At 45.3% G+C, this 19959-nt stretch overlaps 1 protein-coding gene across 2 annotated transcripts in view; it reads right to left on the reverse strand.

The window, feature by feature from the left end:
- Positions 1–19959, reverse strand: part of LOC139403916 (uveal autoantigen with coiled-coil domains and ankyrin repeats protein-like) — an 80936-nt gene that overhangs the window by 23040 nt on the left and 37937 nt on the right. For both annotated transcript variants that reach the window (XM_071147117.1, XM_071147118.1), the window contains exons 2-7: positions 19127–19257; positions 8690–8778; positions 7948–8012; positions 5181–5238; positions 493–563; positions 244–350 (exon numbers count right to left, since the gene is read on the reverse strand). In XM_071147117.1, coding sequence (XP_071003218.1) covers positions 244–350; positions 493–563; positions 5181–5238; positions 7948–8012; positions 8690–8778; positions 19127–19257 — 521 coding nt within the window. The remainder of the gene's footprint in view (positions 1–243; positions 351–492; positions 564–5180; positions 5239–7947; positions 8013–8689; positions 8779–19126; positions 19258–19959) is intronic.

Below are 19959 nucleotides of genomic sequence, written 5' to 3' on the forward strand. Positions count from 1 at the left end.
TACACACTAAGTGAACCCCATCAATACACACTGTAACTGAACCCCATCAATACACACTAACTGAACCCCATCAATACACACTAACTGAACCCCATCAATACACACTAACTGAACCTCATCAATACACACTAAGTGAACCCCATCAATACACACTGTAAGTGAATAACAACAAGTGAAGCTTTGAATACATTTAATTTAGTAGCTAGCTGTGATGCTTTGTGGACCCTGGGTGGACCAGCTTACTTGTTCTGTTTGTCACGGATGGCGATGTCGGCCCCTCGCTCCAACAGCAGCCGGCAGATGTGTGGATGGCACATCTGGGTAGCCAGCACCAGAGGAGTCCGCCCATCCTGCAGTGCAGTACACACACACACACACACACACACAGAGCTAGTGATTCACGGCTGTGATGATTATCTCATTACTACAGTAGTCCGTTAAGGATAAACGTAGAGCAGCATAGGTGTGAATGAATTGGACAACAATACTCACAAAATCACCTGCGTTTACAGAGGCCCCGCTGTCACACAGTAGTTTGACGCTAGAGGAGCAGCCTGCCATCACTTGGACACAAAAATAAACCATTATTTCACATCATCAAGCAAACGGACAGCAGTGCCTTCATCATTCCAGGTTCTTGCCATCAAAATGATGAACACAGAGCTCAGTACGGGACTGGTATAGTAATGAACACAGAGCTCAATAGGGGACTGGTATAGTAATGAACACAGAGCTCAGTACGGGACTGGTATAGTAATGAACACAGAGCTCAGTACGGGACAGTACGGGACTGGTATAGTAATGAACACAGAGCTCAGTAAGGGACTGGTATAGTGAGGAACACAGAGCTCAGTACGGGACTGGCATAGTAATGAACACAGAGCTCAGTACGGTACTGGCATAGTAATGAGCACAGAGCTCAGTACAGGACTGGTATAGTAATGAACACAGAGCTCAGTACGGGACTGGTATAGTAATGAACACAGAGCTCAGTACAGGACTGGTATAGTAATGAACACAGAGCTCAGTACAGGACTGGTATAGTAATGAACACAGAGCTCAGTACAGGACTGGCATAGTAATGAACACAGAGCTCAGTATGGGACTGGTATAGTAATGAACACAGAGCTCAGTAGGGGACTGGTATAGTAATGAACACAGAGCTCAGTACGAGACTGGTATAGTAATGAACACAGAGCTCAGTACGGGACTGGTATAGTAATGAACACAGAGCTCATTACAGGACTGGTATAGTAATGAACACAGAGCTCAATACAGGACTGGTATAGTAATGAACACAGAGCTCAGTATGGGACGGGACTGGTATAGTAATGAACACAGAGCTCAATAGGGGACTGGTATAGTAATGAACACAGAGCTCAGTAGGGGACTGGTATAGTAATGAACACAGAGCTTAGTACGGGACTGGTATAGTAATGAACAGAGAGCTCAGTACGGGACTGGTATAGTAATGAACACAGAGCTCAGTACAGGACTGGTATAGTAATGAACACAGAGCTCAGTACGGGACTGGTATAGTAATGAACACAGAGCTCAGTACGGGACTGGTATAGTAATGAACACAGAGCTCAGTACGGGACTGCTATAGTAATGAACACAGAGCTCAGTACGGGACTGGTATAGTAATGAACACAGAGCTCAGTACGGGACAGTACGGGACTGGTATAGTAATGAACACAGAGCTCAGTAGGGGACTGGTATAGTAATGAACACAGAGCTCGGTACGGGACTGGTATAGTAATGTACGGGACTGGTATAGTAATGAACACAGAGCTCAGTACGGGACTGGTATAGTAATGAGCACAGAGCTCAGTATGGGACTGGTATAGTAATGAGCACAGAGCTCAGTACGGGACTGGTATAGTGAGGAACACAGAGCTCAGTACGGGACTGGCATAGTAATGAACACAGAGCTCAGTACGGTACTGGCATAGTAATGAGCACAGAGCTCAGTACAGGACTGGTATAGTAATGAACACAGAGCTCAGTACGGGACTGGTATAGTAATGAACACAGAGCTCAGTACAGGACTGGTATAGTAATGAACACAGAGCTCAGTACAGGACTGGTATAGTAATGAACACAGAGCTCAGTACAGGACTGGCATAGTAATGAACACAGAGCTCAGTATGGGACTGGTATAGTAATGAACACAGAGCTCAGTAGGGGACTGGTATAGTAATGAACACAGAGCTCAGTACGAGACTGGTATAGTAATGAACACAGAGCTCAGTACGGGACTGGTATAGTAATGAACACAGAGCTCATTACAGGACTGGTATAGTAATGAACACAGAGCTCAATACAGGACTGGTATAGTAATGAACACAGAGCTCAGTATGGGACAGTACGGGACTGGTATAGTAATGAACACAGAGCTCAATAGGGGACTGGTATAGTAATGAACACAGAGCTCAGTAGGGGACTGGTATAGTAATGAACACAGAGCTTAGTACGGGACTGGTATAGTAATGAACAGAGAGCTCAGTACGGGACTGGTATAGTAATGAACACAGAGCTCAGTACAGGACTGGTATAGTAATGAACACAGAGCTCAGTACGGGACTGGTATAGTAATGAACACAGAGCTCAGTACGGGACTGGTATAGTAATGAACACAGAGCTCAGTACGGGACTGCTATAGTAATGAACACAGAGCTCAGTACGGGACTGGTATAGTAATGAACACAGAGCTCAGTACGGGACAGTACGGGACTGGTATAGTAATGAACACAGAGCTCAGTAGGGGACTGGTATAGTAATGAACACAGAGCTCGGTACGGGACTGGTATAGTAATGAACACAGAGCTCAGTACGGGACTGGTATAGTAATGAGCACAGAGCTCAGTATGGGACTGGTATAGTAATGAGCACAGAGCTCAGTACGGGACTGGTATAGTAATGAGCACAGAGCTCAGTAGGGGACTGGTATAGTAATGAACACAGAGCTCAGTACGGGACTGGTATTGTAATGAACACAGAGCTCAGTAGGGGACTGGTATAGTAATGAGCACAGAGCTCAGTACGGGACTGAGCACAGGTATAGTAATGAGCACAGAGCTCAGTACGGGACTGGTATAGTAATGAACACAGAGCTCAGTAGGGGACTGGTATTGTAATGAACACAGAGCTCAGTACGGGACTGGTATAGTAATGAGCACAGAGCTCAGTACGGGACTGGTATAGTAATGAACACAGAGCTCAGTATGGGACTGGTATAGTAATGAACACAGAGCTCAGTACGGGACTGGTATAGTAATGAACACAGAGCTCAGTACGGGACTGGTATAGTAATGAACACAGAGCTCAGTACAGGACTGGTATAGTAATGAACACAGAGCTCAGTACAGGACTGGTATAGTAATGAACACAGAGCTCAGTACAGGACTGGCATAGTAATGAACACAGAGCTCAGTACGGGACTGGTATAGTAATGAACACAGAGCTCAGTATGGGACTGGTATAGTAATGAACACAGAGCTCAGTACAGGACTGGTATAGTAATGAACACAGAGCTCAGTACAGGACTGGTATAGTAATGAACACAGAGCTCAGTACGGGACTGGTATAGTAATGAACACAGAGCTCAGTACAGGACTGGTATAGTAATGAACACAGAGCTCAGTACAGGACTGGTATAGTAATGAACACAGAGCTCAGTACGGGACTGGTATAGTAATGAACACAGAGCTCAGTACAGGACTGGTATAGTAATGAACACAGAGCTCAGTACAGGACTGGTATAGTAATGAACACAGAGCTCAGTACAGGACTGGTATAGTAATGAACACAGAGCTCAGTACAGGACTGGTATAGTAATGAACACAGAGCTCAGTACGGGACTGGTATAGTAATGAACACAGAGCTCAGTACAGGACTGGTATAGTAATGAATCCTGTGCAGCAGGCATTCACCCTGGTACGTTTACATCTCGCATGCAGAGGTACGGTAAGGATAAACATGTGTGCAACAGGTGAATCTATATGTGATTCCAATGTACTGGAGGTTGCTGTTGTACAGCACTACAAAGAGACAGAATGGGGTGTTTGTGTAAAAGGACTTAAAGGACTTTTCTCAGCTCATATTGAGCTCCTGTAGTATTGACAGGCCACTTCTATCAGAGTAAATAATCTCTTCAAGCATCGGAAGTGGAGAACATTCAAGAAAATCTGATCATATTACTGAAGAGCAGACGTGTTAATCTATCAGGAACCTATCAATCTATCAGGAACCTATCATGTTCCTATCAATCTATCAGGAACCTATCAATCTATCAGGAACCTATCATGTTCCTATCAATCTATCAGGAACCTATCAATCTATCAGGAACCTATCATGTTCCTATCAATCTACCATGCTCCTATCAATCTATCAGGAACCTATCATGTTCCTATCAATCTACCATGCTCCTATCAATCTATCAGGAACCTATCATGTTCCTATCAATCTACCATGCTCCTATCAATCTATCAGGAACCTATCATGTTCCTATCAATCTATCGTGTTCCTATCAACCTATCATGTTCCTAGCAATCCAGCAGGAACCTATCATGTTCCTATCAACCTATCATGTTCCTAGCAATCCATCAGGATCCTATCATGTTCCTATCAATCTATCAGGATCATATCAATCTATCAGGATCCTATCATGTTCCTATCATTCCATCATGTTCCTATCAATCTATCAGAATCCTATCATGTTCCTATCATTCCATCATGTTCCTATCAATCTATCAGGATTCCATTATTCCATCATGTTCCTATCATTCCATCATGTTCCTATCATTCTACCATGTTCCTATCATTCTATCAATCTATCAGGAACCTATCAATCTATCAGGAACCTATCTATCTATCAGGAATCTATCAGGAACCTATCAATCTATCAGGAATCTATCAGGAACCTATCATGTTCCTATCAATCTATCAGGAACCTGTCATGATAGTATGTGAAGTGAATGTCATACAGTGTAATACTGGATTAGGTCATCAATCGTCAATACAAAGCACATCTATGTACCGACTCTGGTGTGTACATCTGTCTGCCGGTGTTCATTAGGATCTCTTGGGCAGCTCATTACACCAGATTAGAGAAAGTAGAGAAGTAAAAGGCATCTACTGTAATGACAGAGGAGAGGAGGATCCAAACGGTTTCTCACCAGCGTCGTGTAGAGCGGTCCTCCCCTGCAAGTCCACATTCCCCACAGGACAGTTGTGCTGCAAAACCACACAAATCATCCTCAAATTTAATACGCCTCTTAAAAACCTGAGCCACTCACCCTGACAAAACTCTTCTTACATTTCTGCTTGCATCTCTCAAAAGAAGACTCTGTGGGAGCAATCCCTTAGGTCTATTAATATACAACAGGATGGCAACATTCAGGGGAGAAATGTTTTGGTATAGCTTTGCTGTACAACGAGTTGTTTCAATCCCAGTCCGAGTCCCGACTTTGAGGATGGCATCAAAGTGACAGAATCTTCCTGGCATCTGCATCTCTAATTGGATGAGTCTCTGCAGCAGGGTCACGTAAGGCTATCGACGTAGTGTTCACTGTGATATCATCTCACACAGACAGAGACAGTCAGTCAGACAGAGGCTGATAATAATGCTGTAGCATTGACAGCCAAGAGAGCTGTTTAAGGCTGAATGCCAACAGCAGGCCTTTAAGGTCTCCTAGCTCGGGCCTTCTCAGGGCCCACTAGAAAAACCCTGCTCTCTCTAGCAACAAGGTCCCAAAACGAGTAGCCAGATCAGATAACAGCTACGGGAGGGGTTGGGGGGCATGGAATTCTACACCTCTAGTGGGGGTCGGGGGGCAAGTAGGATTTTCCCCTCGGCCCGGGAGTTGGGTTGCTATGTCAAGCGCGATGACGGCATGGTTTGCGAGAGGGCAGCCTTGTCAACACGACCAACACCCCCGCTGGTAAGCTGCCATTCCTTTCAGGGGGGGCGGCACTTAATGTGGCCGGTGGCTTGTTTGAACACAGGGCCTTATTGTAAACACATAAATTAATAGCAACTCAACAGACTGCTACTGTTGCCCTATCAGGGGCTACTGTTGCCATATCAGGGACTACTGTTGCCATATCAGGGGCTACTGTTGCCATATCAGGGGCTACTGTTGCCCTATCAGGGGCTACTGTTGCCCTATCAGGGACTATGCCAAACAAAAACAGCGTTCTTCAACAACCATTCAGCCTACAATTGCACAATTTAGTCACTGTAAACAGATCAAATATATTTCAAACATGTTTCAATATCACTGCAGCTGATGTCTGGCGAGTAAAACCAACAAAATGTTATTCCTCAAAGAACTGAGAGAGAAGTATTGGTAATGCACCTTGAACATTATGGACTGGTTTCCAAGACATGTACAGTTCACCACATGGCCAAAAGTATGTGGACACCTGCTCATCAAACATCTCATTCCAAAATCATGGGCATTAAAATGGTGTTTTGCTGCTATATTAGCCTCCACTCTTCTGGGAAGGCTTTCCACTAGATGTTGGAACATTGCTGTGGGCATCGGTTCCATTCAGCCACAAGAGCATTAGTGAGGTTGAGCACAGATTTTGGGCGATTAGGCCTGGCTCGCAGTCAGCATTCCAATTCATCCCAAAGGTGTTTGATGGGGTTGAGGTCAGGGCTCTGTGCAGACCAGTAAGGTTATTCCACACACTAAACATTTCTGTATGGACCTTACTTGTACACAGGGGCATTATCATGCTGAAACTTCCCAAAATGTTGGAAGCACAGAATTATCTAGAATGCTGTAGCGTTAAGATTTCCCTTCACTGGAACTAAGGGGACTAGCCCAAACCATGAATAACAGTCCAAGACCATTATTCCTCCTCCACCAAACTTTACAGTTGTCACTATGCATTCGGGCAGGTAGCGTTCTCCTGGCATCCACCAAACACAGATTTGTCCGTCGGACTGCCAGATGGTGAAGCGTGATTCATCACTCCAGAGAGTTTCCATTGCTCCAGAGTCCAATGGAGGCGAGATTTACACCACTCCAGCTGATGCTTGGCATTGCGCGTGGTGATCTTAGGCTTGTGCGGCTGCTCGGCCATGGAAACCCATTTCATGAAGTTCCCGAAAAACAGTTATTGTGCTTCCAGAGGCAGCTTGGAACTTGGTAGGGAATGTTGCAATCCGAGGACAGGTGATTTTTAGGCGATGTGTCCTTCAGCACTCGACAGTCCTTCTGTGAACTTGTGTTGCCTACCACTTCGCAGCTGAGCCGTTGTTGATCTTATATTTTTCCACTTCACAATGACAGCACTTACAGTTGACCAAGGCAGCTCTAGCAGAGCAGAAATATGATGAACTAACTTGTGGAAAGGTGGCATCCTATGACGATACCACGATGAAATTGAAATAGCTCAAAGACCTCTTCAAATACGGGAAACTCTATTGTCAATGTTTGTCTATGGAGATTTTTTTATTTTTATTTTACCTTTATTTAACTAGGCAAGTCAGTTAAGAACAAATTCTTATTTTCAATGACGGCCTAGGAACAGTGGGTTAACTGCCTTGTTCAGGGGCAGAACGACAGATTTGTACCTTGTCAGCTCGGGGGTTTGAACTTGCAACCTTCCGGTTACTAGTCCAACGCTCTAACCACTCGGCTACCCTGCCGCCCCAGATTGCATGACTACGCACTCTATTTTATACACCTGTCTGCAACGGGTGTGGCCGAAATAGCTGAATCCACTCATTTGAAAGGGTGTCCACATACTTTTGGTAATTTTGGTATTTTAGTCCCGGACTAGATTTAATCTGAAACCACCCCTGACACCTGGCAACTAAGCCCCAAAAGTACATGTTGCGGCACATTTCGGTCAGATATCTGTTTCATGATGCACAGATAACACAGGTAAGTTAATGTGAACGGAGGCCGTTGTTTTAAGTGACTGTACCTGCAATAGCTTCTGCACACAAAGCGACTGGCCGTTTCTGGAAGCTAGATGAAGGGCGTTTTTACCTGCAAGAAAACAACTCAGAGATCAGCGATACACAAAATCAATATCTTCCATAATCTACACTGAGCAAAAATATAAACGCAACATGTCATGTGTTGGTCCCATGTTTCCTGAGCTGAAATAAAACATCCCAGAAATGTTCCATACGCACAAAAATCTTATTTCTCTCAAATGATTTGCACAAATGTGGTTACATCCCTCTTAGTGAGCATTTCTCCTTTGCCCAGATAATCCATCCACCTGGCAGATGTGGCATATCAAGAAGCTGATTAAACAGCATTATCATTACACAGGTGTACCTTGTGCTGGGGACAATAAAGGGCCACTAACCATGTGCAGTTTTGTCACACAATGCCACAGGTGTCTCATGTTTTGAGGGAGTGTACAATTAGCATGCTGACTGCAGAAATGTCCACCAGAACGGTTGCCAGATAATTTAATGTTCATTTCTCTACCATAAGCTGCTTCCAACATCGTTTTAGAGAATTATGCAGTATGTCCAACCGGCCTCACAGCCGCAGACCACGTGTATGGCATTGTGCGGGCAAGTGGTTTTATATCAACATTGATATCAACATTGTGAACAGAGTGCCCCATGGTGGCAGTGGGGTTATGGTATGGACAGGCATTAAACTACATGTAAATGTATAACCATGAACTTCATCTGTCTTTCTCTCACCGGTGGCATCAGTGGCCGTGAGGTCAACGCTGTGGCCCAGGATGAGATTGAGACAGTCCAGGTGGCCCCTGGTTGCAGAGAGGTGGAACCTGCGTTGAGAGATGGAGAGAGCGTGTGAAGGGAGGGAAAGCGCAGTAGGTCGGGGTACGAGCAGGTTTGGAGAGGCTTGGAGAAGGGTGAAGTGAAAGAGTGTATTATGGAGCCAGAGAAAATAACTCTGTAAATTGATGCTGGCTAACCCTATCGGCTAGATCAGCATTCTGGGTGCAGAAACCTTAGACCCGTAAAAACTCTGAGGCAGCAGGACGACAAGTTCTTGAAGAGCATTTTCACATTATGGGATCCAACAACCCATAAGGGACTGTTAAGGCAGCGAAGCTATCAAATACCCGTCATGATCATCATAGTGAAAAGGATAATATCTACAATACTGCAAACATGACTAACACTGTTTACCGTTTACTCCCTGACCCGCTTTCTCCCGTTTACCCCCTGACCCGCTTTCTCCCGTTTACTCCCTGGCCCTCTATTCTCCCGTTTACTCCCTGGCCCTCTATTCTCCCGTTTACTCCCTGGCCCTCTATTCTCCCGTTTACTCCCTGGCCCTCTATTCTCCCGTTTACTCCCTGGCCCTCTATTCTCCCGTTTACTCCCTGGCCCTCTATTCCTCCCGTTTACTCCCTGGCCCTCTATTCTCCCGTTTACTCCCTGGCCCTCTATTCTCCCGTTTACTCCCTGGCCCTCTATTCCTCCCGTTTAATCCCTGACCTTCTTTTCCTCCCGTTTACCCCCTGACCTTCTTTTCCTCCCGTTTAATCCCTGGCCCTCTATTCTCCCGTTTACTCCCTGGCCCTCTATTCTCCCGTTTACTCCCTGGCCCTCTATTCTCCCGTTTACTCCCTGGCCCTCTATTCTCCCGTTTACTCCCTGGCCCTCTATTCTCCCGTTTACTCCCTGGCCCTCTATTCTCCCGTTTACTCCCTGGCCCTCTATTCTCCCGTTTACTCCCTGGCCCTCTATTCTCCCGTTTACTCCCTGGCCCTCTATTCCTCCCGTTTACCCCCTGACCTTCTTTTCCTCCCGTTTAATCCCTGGCCCTCTATTCTCCCGTTTAATCCCTGGCCCTCTATTCTCCCGTTTACTCCGTGGCCCTCTATTCTCCCGTTTACTCCCTGGCCCTCTATTCTCCCGTTTACTCCCTGGCCCTCTATTCTCCCGTTTACCCCCTGACCTTCTTTTCCTCCCGTTTACCCCCTGACCTTCTTTTCCTCCCGTTTAATCCCTGGCCCTCTATTCTCCCGTTTAATCCCTGGCCCTCTATTCTCCCGTTTACCCCCTGACCTTCTTTTCCTCCCGTTTACCCCCTGACCTTCTTTTCCTCCCGTTTAATCCCTGGCCCTCTATTCTCCCGTTTACCCCCTGACCTTCTTTTCCTCCCGTTTACCCCCTGACCTTCTTTTCCTCCCGTTTAATCCCTGGCCCTCTATTCTCCCGTTTACCCCCTGACCTTCTTTTCCTCCCGTTTACCCCCTGACCTTCTTTTCCTCCCGTTTAATCCCCGGCCCTCTATTCTCCCGTTTAATCCCCGGCCCTCTATTCTCCCGTTTAATCCCCGGCCCTCTATTCTCCCGTTTACTCCCCGGCCCTCTATTCTCCCGTTTACTCCCCGGCCCTCTATTCTCCCGTTTACTCCCCGGCCCTCTATTCTCCCGTTTACTCCCCGGCCCTCTATTCTCCCGTTTACTCCCCGGCCCTCTATTCTCCCGTTTACTCCCCGGCCCTCTATTCTCCCGTTTACTCCCCGGCCCTCTATTCTCCCGTTTACTCCCCGGCCCTCTATTCTCCCGTTTACTCCCCGGCCCTCTATTCTCCCGTTTACTCCCCGGCCCTCTATTCTCCCGTTTACTCCCCGGCCCTCTATTCTCCCGTTTACTCCCCGGCCCTCTATTCTCCCGTTTACTCCCCGGCCCTCTATTCTCCCGTTTACTCCCCGGCCCTCTATTCTCCCGTTTAATCCCCGGCCCTCTATTCTCCCGTTTAATCCCCGGCCCTCTATTCTCCCGTTTACTCCCGGCCCTCTATTCTCCCGTTTACTCCCCGGCCCTCTATTCTCCCGTTTACTCCCCGGCCCTCTATTCTCCCGTTTACTCCCCGGCCCTCTATTCTCCCGTTTACTCCCCGGCCCTCTATTCTCCCGTTTAATCCCCGGCCCTCTATTCTCCCGTTTAATCCCCGGCCCTCTATTCTCCCGTTTAATCCCTGGCCCTCTATTCTCCCGTTTCCCATCCCCTTTCTTTTACGGTCCTCCATCTTTGTCACTTAAATCTTCAACAAATATGCCCCTTAACATCCCTGGGTTTGTTTGAACAACCTAAACCCGGGATTAGTTGGTCCCTTGTTAGCCACTCTTAACACATCGACCGTGTCCCTCTTCCTGACCCACATCCGTCAGTTTCCCCAGCCATGCCCCGGCCCCACACATACGGGAAAAACATCTGTTTGTAAACCAATACGCCTCACAGCCCGCAACTTGTTTATGCATTAACCTTGAAGGATCCTCCAAGGAGACAGGCGTCCTGACACCTCGTCTCAGGCGCCGTTATTAAAAGCTGTGTTGATGGTGCTTGAGAAACTCAGTCTGCAGCCGGAGACCTTGACCCTGGGGCCTGTAAGCCATATATATGCCTGCAGCGCTGTGGATAACCGGTGACACGCCAACTAAGCACAACATTAGTCTTGTTGGACAAATGGATTCAGGAATCTGTTTGAATAACTAAACTGTTGCCATGTCACAACAGTGCTATTGGGATCTAGAAGTGATGCTTTGGGAGGGCGGCGTTTTGGTCTTTGAGAATCAGAAGCTTCAGTATGTACTGCATGGCAAGAAGAGGTTTCAGTATGTACTGCATGGCGAGAAGAGGTTTCAGTATGTACTGCATGGCGAGAAGAGGTTTCAGTATGTACTGCATGGCGAGAAGAGGTTTCAGTATGTACTGCATGGCGAGAAGAGGTTTCAGTATGTACTGCATGGCGAGAAGAGGTTTCAGTATGTACTGCATGGCGAGAAGAGGTTTCAGTATGTACTGCATGGTGAGAAGAGGTTTCAGTATGTACTGTATGGTTAGAAGAGGTTTCAGTATGTACTGCATGGCGAGAAGAGGTTTCAGTATGTACTGCATGGCGAGAAGAGGTTTCAGTATGTACTGCATGGTGAGAAGAGGTTTCAGTATGTACTGTATGGTTAGAAGAGGTTTCAGTATGTACTGCATGGCGAGAAGAGGTTTCAGTATGTACTGTATGGTGAGAAGAGGTTTCAGTATGTACTGTATGGTGAGAAGAGGTTTCAGTATGTACTGTATGGTGGTTTTGCATTAGGTGGATGTGTGAGATGTGATAAATGCCAAAAATAACTTTGTATAAACTTTATACTCGTCTGAACTTGCAAAAGTAGATGATAGAATGGCTGTAACAGTTCCACATGGTCATAGCCTCTATTGCCTACTGTATACACCGACTTGCACTTTGACTTGCAGGACCACTGCTTGTGTAACTGGCCTTCTAGAACTTTCCTCTGAGTGCTGCTCAAGTAAAACAGGGCTTCAATTGTATCAATCCTCCTCACATTAAGCAGTGAGTATAATGACCTATTCAAACCCATCTGGGATCCTGGGATTGTTCAAAGTATAACTGACAGGCTGACATTTTCTGTATGTGGACTGGAGGAGGAGGGTGAAAGGGGTCAAGACGAAGATAACTGCAGACTTAAACATAATGACATGAAAGGTGCCAAGTGCCAAACCAGTCTGACGGGAGAAATGGCACAGGAAATCAAATAATAGAAACTCACAAAAGCACAGAAGAAGAAGATGTCGTTTTAATGGAGGCTCTGAGCTTTAATTTGACCTACGGTGGAAACGTGACATCACAAGGTGCGGATAGCTTTTTGTTTGGATTGATAGAATGACAGGTCTCGCTCTCTTTCTACCGCTCCTTTAAGCTGTCCCTCTCTCGCTCTTTCACTATCCCTTTGTCCAGAGTAATTACGCGGATTTAGATTTGATCTGAGAGAAAACGGCCCGTCTCTGTGTGTGTGTGTGTGTGGGGGGGGGGGGGGGGGGGGACATTAACTCTGTGTGAGACACCAGACACTGGGTCATTAACGAGAGTACAGACATGTCATTTCATCTTGGCACCAGATGGCTCCTTAAGTGTCTTTCAGCTCCGTCCGTCCAGTCTACACAGGATATGGAGGCTGTGTTTATCCCGAGACGGACAGAGTAGAGAGGATCATGTGGGCTGGTATAGTACCTGTTTCTATATCCATTCCTGCACATTTTAGTTTTAGCCCAGCTGATTTAATGAGGCCTAATCAAGGTGTAGGTGATTAGGTGACTAGTTGAAATCAGTTGTGTTAGTGCTGGGCTAGAACAAACGCACACACCATGAGACCGTTCAGGAATGGATTGAGAAACACTGCCCAATGGTATATAAAACTTACAATCAAGGAACCACCGCTCACTGAACTCCAGCTGGAGCTGAGGCCCTTCCCTCTGCGCTAACACTTAATCAGCTATCACAAGTGCAAATGACTGGGAGCAGTAGTTAACTCTAGGCTAGCCCACTTCATCAGGGGCAGTAGTTAAGGCTAGGCTAGCCCACTTCATCAGGGGCAGTAGTTAAGGCTAGGCTAGCCCGCCTCATCAGGGGCAGTAGTTAAGGCTAGGCTAGCCCGCCTCATCAGGGGCAGTAGTTATGGCTAGGCTAGCCCGCTTCATCAGAGGCAGTAGTTAACGCTAGGCTAGCCCGCTTCATCAGGGGCAGTAGTTAACGCTAGGCTAGCCCGCCTCATCAGGGGCAGTAGTTAAGGCTAGGCTAACCCGCCTCATCAGGGGCAGTAGTTAAGACTTGCCTAGCCTACATCATGAGCGTGTGCAATGTGGAGATACAGCCACAATATTTGTTCAGCTGTGGATCTCTGCACTCGTTAGAGGTGATATCATTAGATCAACACTGGGGAGCCTAATCCAGGAAACTAAATTACACATCAGGGATTATAAAAACACACTAAATTAAAGATGAGGGATTATACCCAGTAATTAAACCTCCCCATAGGGCAGAACAGGCAGACCATGATTACTGTCCATCATCGTCCTCCAGTGGCTTTGAGGTCTGTCTGGAGACAGAAGTGACCACACACGAGGATGGTATGTTGTGTGGCCCAGGTCATATATTATGACGTTACTAGGGTTAAGAGTGTTGGGCCAGTAACCGAAAGGTTTCTGGTTCGAACCCCCGAGCTGACTAGGTGGGGGGGGAAACTGTCAATATGCCCTTGAGCAAGGCACTTAACCCTCTGGATAAAAGCGTCTGTTAAATGACTAAAATGTAAATGTTATGTATGGGCCAGGTTATACAATAGGATGTTATGTATGGGCCAGGTTATACATTAGGATGTTATGTATGGGCCAGGTTATACATTAGGATGCTATGTATGGGCCAGGTTATACATTAGGATGTTATGTATGGGCCAGGTTATACATTAGGATGCTATGTATGGGCCAGGTTATACATTAGGAGGTTATGTACGGGCCAGGTTATACATTAGGAGGTTATGTACGGGCCAGGTTATACATTAGGAGGTTATGTACGGGCCAGGTTATACATTAGGATGTTATGTATGGCCCAGGTTATACATTATGATGTTATATATGGCCCAGGTTATACATTAGGATGTTATGTATGGGCCAGGTTATACATTAGGATGTTATGTATGGGCCAGGTTATACATTAGGATGTTATGTATGGGCCAGGTTATACATTAGGATGTTATGTATGGCCCAGGTTATACATTAGGATGTTATGTATGGCCCAGGTTATACATTAGGATGTTATGTATGGCCCAGGTTATACATTAGGATGTTATGTATGGGCCAGGTTATACATTAGGATGTTATGTATGGGCCAGGTTATATATTAGGATGTCATGTATGGGCCAGGTTATATATTAGGATGCTATGTATGGCCCAGGTGATACATTAGGATGTTATGTATGGGCCAGGTGATACATTAGGATGCTATGTATGGGCCAGGTTATATATTAGGATGCTATGTATGGGCCAGGTTATACATTAGGATGCTATGTATGGGCCAGGTTATACATTAGGATGCTATGTATGGGCCAGGTTATACATTAGGATGCTATGTATGGCCCAGGTTATACATTAGGATGCTATGTATGGCCCAGGTGATACATTAGGATGTTATGTTGTCTGTCAGAGCAGCTCACAGATTACTGCACCTGTACATAGCCCACCTATAATTTAGCCCAAACAACTACCTCTTTCCCTACTGTATTTATTTGATTTTATTTATTTACTTTGCTCCTTTCGACCCCATTATTTTCTACTTTGCACATTCTTCCACTGCAAATCTACCATTCCAGTGTTTTACTTGCTATATTGTATTTACTTTTTGCCTTTACCTCCCTTATCTCACCTCATTTGCTCACATCATATATAGACTTGTTTCTACTGTATTATTGACTGTATGGTTGTTTTACTCCATGTGTAACTCTGTGTTGTTGTATGTGTCGAACTGCTTTGCTTCATCTTGGCCAGGTCGCAATTGTAAATGAGAACTTGTTCTCAACTAACCTACCTGGTTAAATAAAGGTGTTCTCAACTAACCTACCTGGTTAAATAAAGGTGAAATAAAAATAAATGTATGGCCCAGGTTATATATTAGGATGTTATGTATGGCCCAGGTTATATATTAGGATGCTATGTATGGCCCAGGTTATATATTAGGATGTTATGTGTGGCCCAGGTTATATATTATGATGTTATGTGTGGCCCAGGTTATATATTAGGATGTTATGTATGGCCCAGGTTATATATTAGGATGTTATGTATGGCCCAGGTTATATATTAGGATGTTATGTATGGCCCAGGTTATATATTAGGATGTTATGTATGGCCCAGGTTATATATTAGGATGTTATGTATGGCCCAGGTTATATATTAGGATGTTATGTATGGCCCAGGTTATATATTAGGATGCTATGTATGGCCCAGGTTATATAGTAGGATGTTATGCATGGCCCAGGTTATATATTAGGATGTTATGTATGGCCCAGGTTATATATTAGGATGCTATGTATGGCCCAGGTTATATAGTAGGATGCTATGTATGGCCCAGGTTATATATTAGGATGCTATGTGTGGCCCATGTTATATATTAGGATGCTATGTGTGGCCCAGGTTATATATTAGGATGTTATGTATGGCCCAGGTTATATATTAGGATGCTATGTATGGCCCAGGTTATATATTAGGATGTTATGTATGGCCCAGGTTATATATTAGGATGCTATGTATGGCCCAGGTTATATAGTAGGATGCTATGTATGGCCCAGGTTATATATTAGGATGCTATGTGTGGCCCATGTTATATATTAGGATGCTATGTGTGGCCCAGGTTATACATGAGGATGTTATGTATGGCCCAGGTTATATATTAGGATGTTATGTATGGGCCAGGTTATACATTAGGATGCTATGTATGGCCCAGGTTATATATTATGATGTTATGTGTGGCCCAGGTTATATATTAGGATGTTATGTATGGGCCAGGTTATACATTAGGATGCTATGTGTGGCCCAGGTTATATATTAGGATGCTATGTATGGCTCAGGTTATATATTAGGATGTTATGCATGGCCCATGTTATATATTAGGATGCTATGTGTGGCCCAGGTTATATATTAGGATGCTATGTATGGGCCAGGTTATATATTAGGATGTTATGCATGGCCCAGGTTATATATTATGATGTTATGTGTGGCCCAGGTTATATTTAGGATGTTATGCATGGCCCAGGTTATAGATTAGGATGCTATGTGTGGCCCAGGTTATATATTAGGATGCTATGTATGGCTCAGGTTATATATTAGGATGTTATGCATGGCCCAGGTTATATATTATGATGTTATGTGTGGCCCAGGTTATATTTAGGATGTTATGCATGGCCCAGGTTATAGATTAGGATGCTATGTGTGGCCCAGGTTATATATTAGGATGCTATGTATGTGCCAGGTTATATATTAGGATGCTATGTGTGGCCCAGGTTATATAGTAGGATGCTATGTATGGGCCAGGTTATATACTAGGATGCTATGTATGGCCCAGGTTATATATTAGGATGTTATGCATGGCCCAGGTAATATATTAGGATGTTATGCATGGCCCAGGTTATATATTAGGATGCTATGTATGGGCCCAGGTTATATATTAGGATGCTATGTATGGCCCAGGTTATATATTGGGATGTTATGTTTGGCCCAGGTTATATATTAGGATGCTATGCATGGCCCAGGTTATATATTAGGATGCTATGTATGGGCCCAGGTTATATATTAGGATGCTATGTATGGCCCAGGTTATATATTGGGATGTTATGTTTGGCCCAGGTTATATATTAGGATGCTATGTATGGCTCAGGTTATATATTAGGATGCTATGTATGGCCCAGGTTATACATTAGGATGTTATGCGTGGCCCAGGTTATATATTAGGATGTTATATATGGCCCAGGTTATATAATTTAGGATGTTATATATGGCCCAGGTTATATATTAGGATGTTATATATTGCCCAGGTTATATAGTAGGATGTTATATATGGCCCAGGTTATACATTAGAACTAAGGCTAAGCTGAATCAACAGATGGTTGTGACCAGTGAGCTGGGGTTTCCTTATTCTCCAGTTTATGTGATGGACGCAGTTTGACACAGAACTGGTTCTGTTCTCGCCACGGTTGTCTTTAAGCCAACAACATTGAAGTTGACCAGTGAGCATCGTGTGTCAGGACAGTGCTTAGTACAACAAGCTCCAGTTCCTCGCTGTAATGCAGGGTGGCGTCTTCCACGCCAGCCAGACGCACTTGATTTAGCCCGGAGAAATTCCAGCACCTTATTATGAGACAAGCCCTTCTCTCCTTGGTGTGTGTGCATGCGCAAGTGAATGTGTGTACGTGTGCATGAGTGTGTACGTGTGCACGAGTGTGTACGTGTGCACGAGTGTGTATGTGTGCACGAGTGTGTCACAGACACTGGTGTGGGAGAATTTCATACACTACTGAAAATACTCAGCCCCACAGCTTCTGGAATGTCCAGTTCTCTCCATGGAGGTCGCAACAAAGCCGGGGCTGAAAACGAACCTGAAGCATGGATCAGAGACAGGCGACTACTTCACATAGCTGGAATTAAGCCGAGGGGGACTAGCTACCTAAAACACCAGCGTTGGAATCTGGTTACATTTATGTCAGGCAGGAAAACAAGTCTGACTTAACAGCGTTTATATAGACCTTCCAGTGGTGGATGGGTGACATTCTTAGAGGACACATAACCGAGCCAATATTGCCGGTGGTGAGCCATCCAAAAAGAACTATTCTAAAAAAGATTCCGCCGTTTTAAATCCTAAACTACTGGCCATCCCGAGTTCATCCACCCACCATTCTAGATAAAATACTGGCCATCCCGAGTTCATCCACCCGCCATTCTAGATAAAATACTGACCATCCCGAGTTCATCCACCCACCATTCTAGATAAAATACTGACCATCCCGAGTTCATCCACCCACCATTCTAGATAAAATACTAGTTTACTCTCGACAACCTGACCCTTGAATTACAGCATGTTCCCCAACTGTCATTGTGTATCATAAACATCAACTGTGGCTCAAATCTGTTTGCTCTGAGCCACTTCCTGGCCAGAGTGACAGCCGCTCCAGGCCAGTAAGATCAAGCAGTGTGTGACATACAGTTTACCACAGAGTTCTCTGAACTCTCTACTGGCACAGTCGACTGGATGTGTGTGTGTATCTAGCTATACAGAGGGGAGACTTGGTGTTTGAATGTGGCTTCACAAGCCTCCCCAACATGGGGACTGGCATGGAGGACAACTGATATCTATGATCTCAGAACAGGGTGGGAGAGGGGTGAGAAGGGAGACGTGAGAGAGGAGTGCGGGGAGCGGCGAGAGAAGAGAGGTGAGCGGCGAGAGAAGAGAGGTGAGCGGCGAGAGGGGAGCGGAGAGCGGCCAGCATCTGACCATATGCTGAATAACATTATCTAGTACTACAACAGTTCTCAGCTCTGTTTTCAACTGTTAGAAGTTAATAATTGAATCAGACAAGTATGATGGCATTCCTAGCAGTTTGAAGGAGACTAGTGCTTTTTACTATGCTTGGAATGAGAGACAGTTTGCATTGCCAGACATTTCACGCTATTGGTTGAGACAACTTATTGTGTGGGATAGTGTAGTGCTTACTGGTCCATATGTTCCTGTGGGACTGTGTGTGTCTGTAGACTTCTGTATACACGTGTATGCCTGTGTTCATGCCTGGATGCAGTGTTTGTGTGAGCACACGTTACTCACGCGGATCGTCCCTCCATGTCCAGCTTAGTGGGGATGATGCCCTTCTTGCTGAGCACGGCCGCCACCTTGTCCACCTCGCCCCGTTCCACCGCCTTCATCAGCCGGTCGTCATACTTGTTCCAGTCTGTGTTCTGGGAGAGAGACAGAGGGCACGACGTCAACACGACACAGATACCTCGCCTTTACAACATACGGGTCAGGGAAACTCATTCTCACCACGGTCATCACTTTGTCATAATTCAAGGAGTCTGGACAGATCAACATTTCAAACATAACTTTTAGAATTCCCAGAGGGACTATAGACTGGATTGAGGTTAGCCTCAATGATTTATGCCAAGATAGTGCGGTTTCCATTCTGAAGCAAAGCATTTCTGAGAGTGCCTGGACACAGAGCATGGGAACGGCTAGTTCTTCTGCAAGAAAGGACCCCTCTTGGACAGAACACAGGCACTGGAGTAGAGGGATCCAAGAAAACAGAAAGCGGTGGCTAAAGCCTGAATAGAGACCGAGAAAGGACAGTTCCCTGCCTGTTCCTGGATACAACAACAACATGTAAACACGTGTCACAAAGGAATTTGTAAAAAATAAATAAATAAATAAATCCACCAAACTGCAACATGACGCTCTGTCTGTCCGCTCACTCAACTCACACTGGCTGGCAGATAGATAAATATTCCACATAGATGATAGGCCTATTTTGCATGCAATTTGTCTCCCGCCAACATTAAGCGTCAACATGTACCTAATACATATTAGTATTATCAGAATGCAAGTTCAAAACTACAAACGTAAAGAATGGAACTTGATAACGAGTTAAAACAGGCCACTGTGCC

This window comes from Oncorhynchus clarkii, unplaced genomic scaffold (genome assembly GCF_045791955.1).
Source record: "Oncorhynchus clarkii lewisi isolate Uvic-CL-2024 unplaced genomic scaffold, UVic_Ocla_1.0 unplaced_contig_12652_pilon_pilon, whole genome shotgun sequence".
NCBI lineage: Eukaryota > Metazoa > Chordata > Actinopteri > Salmoniformes > Salmonidae > Oncorhynchus > Oncorhynchus clarkii.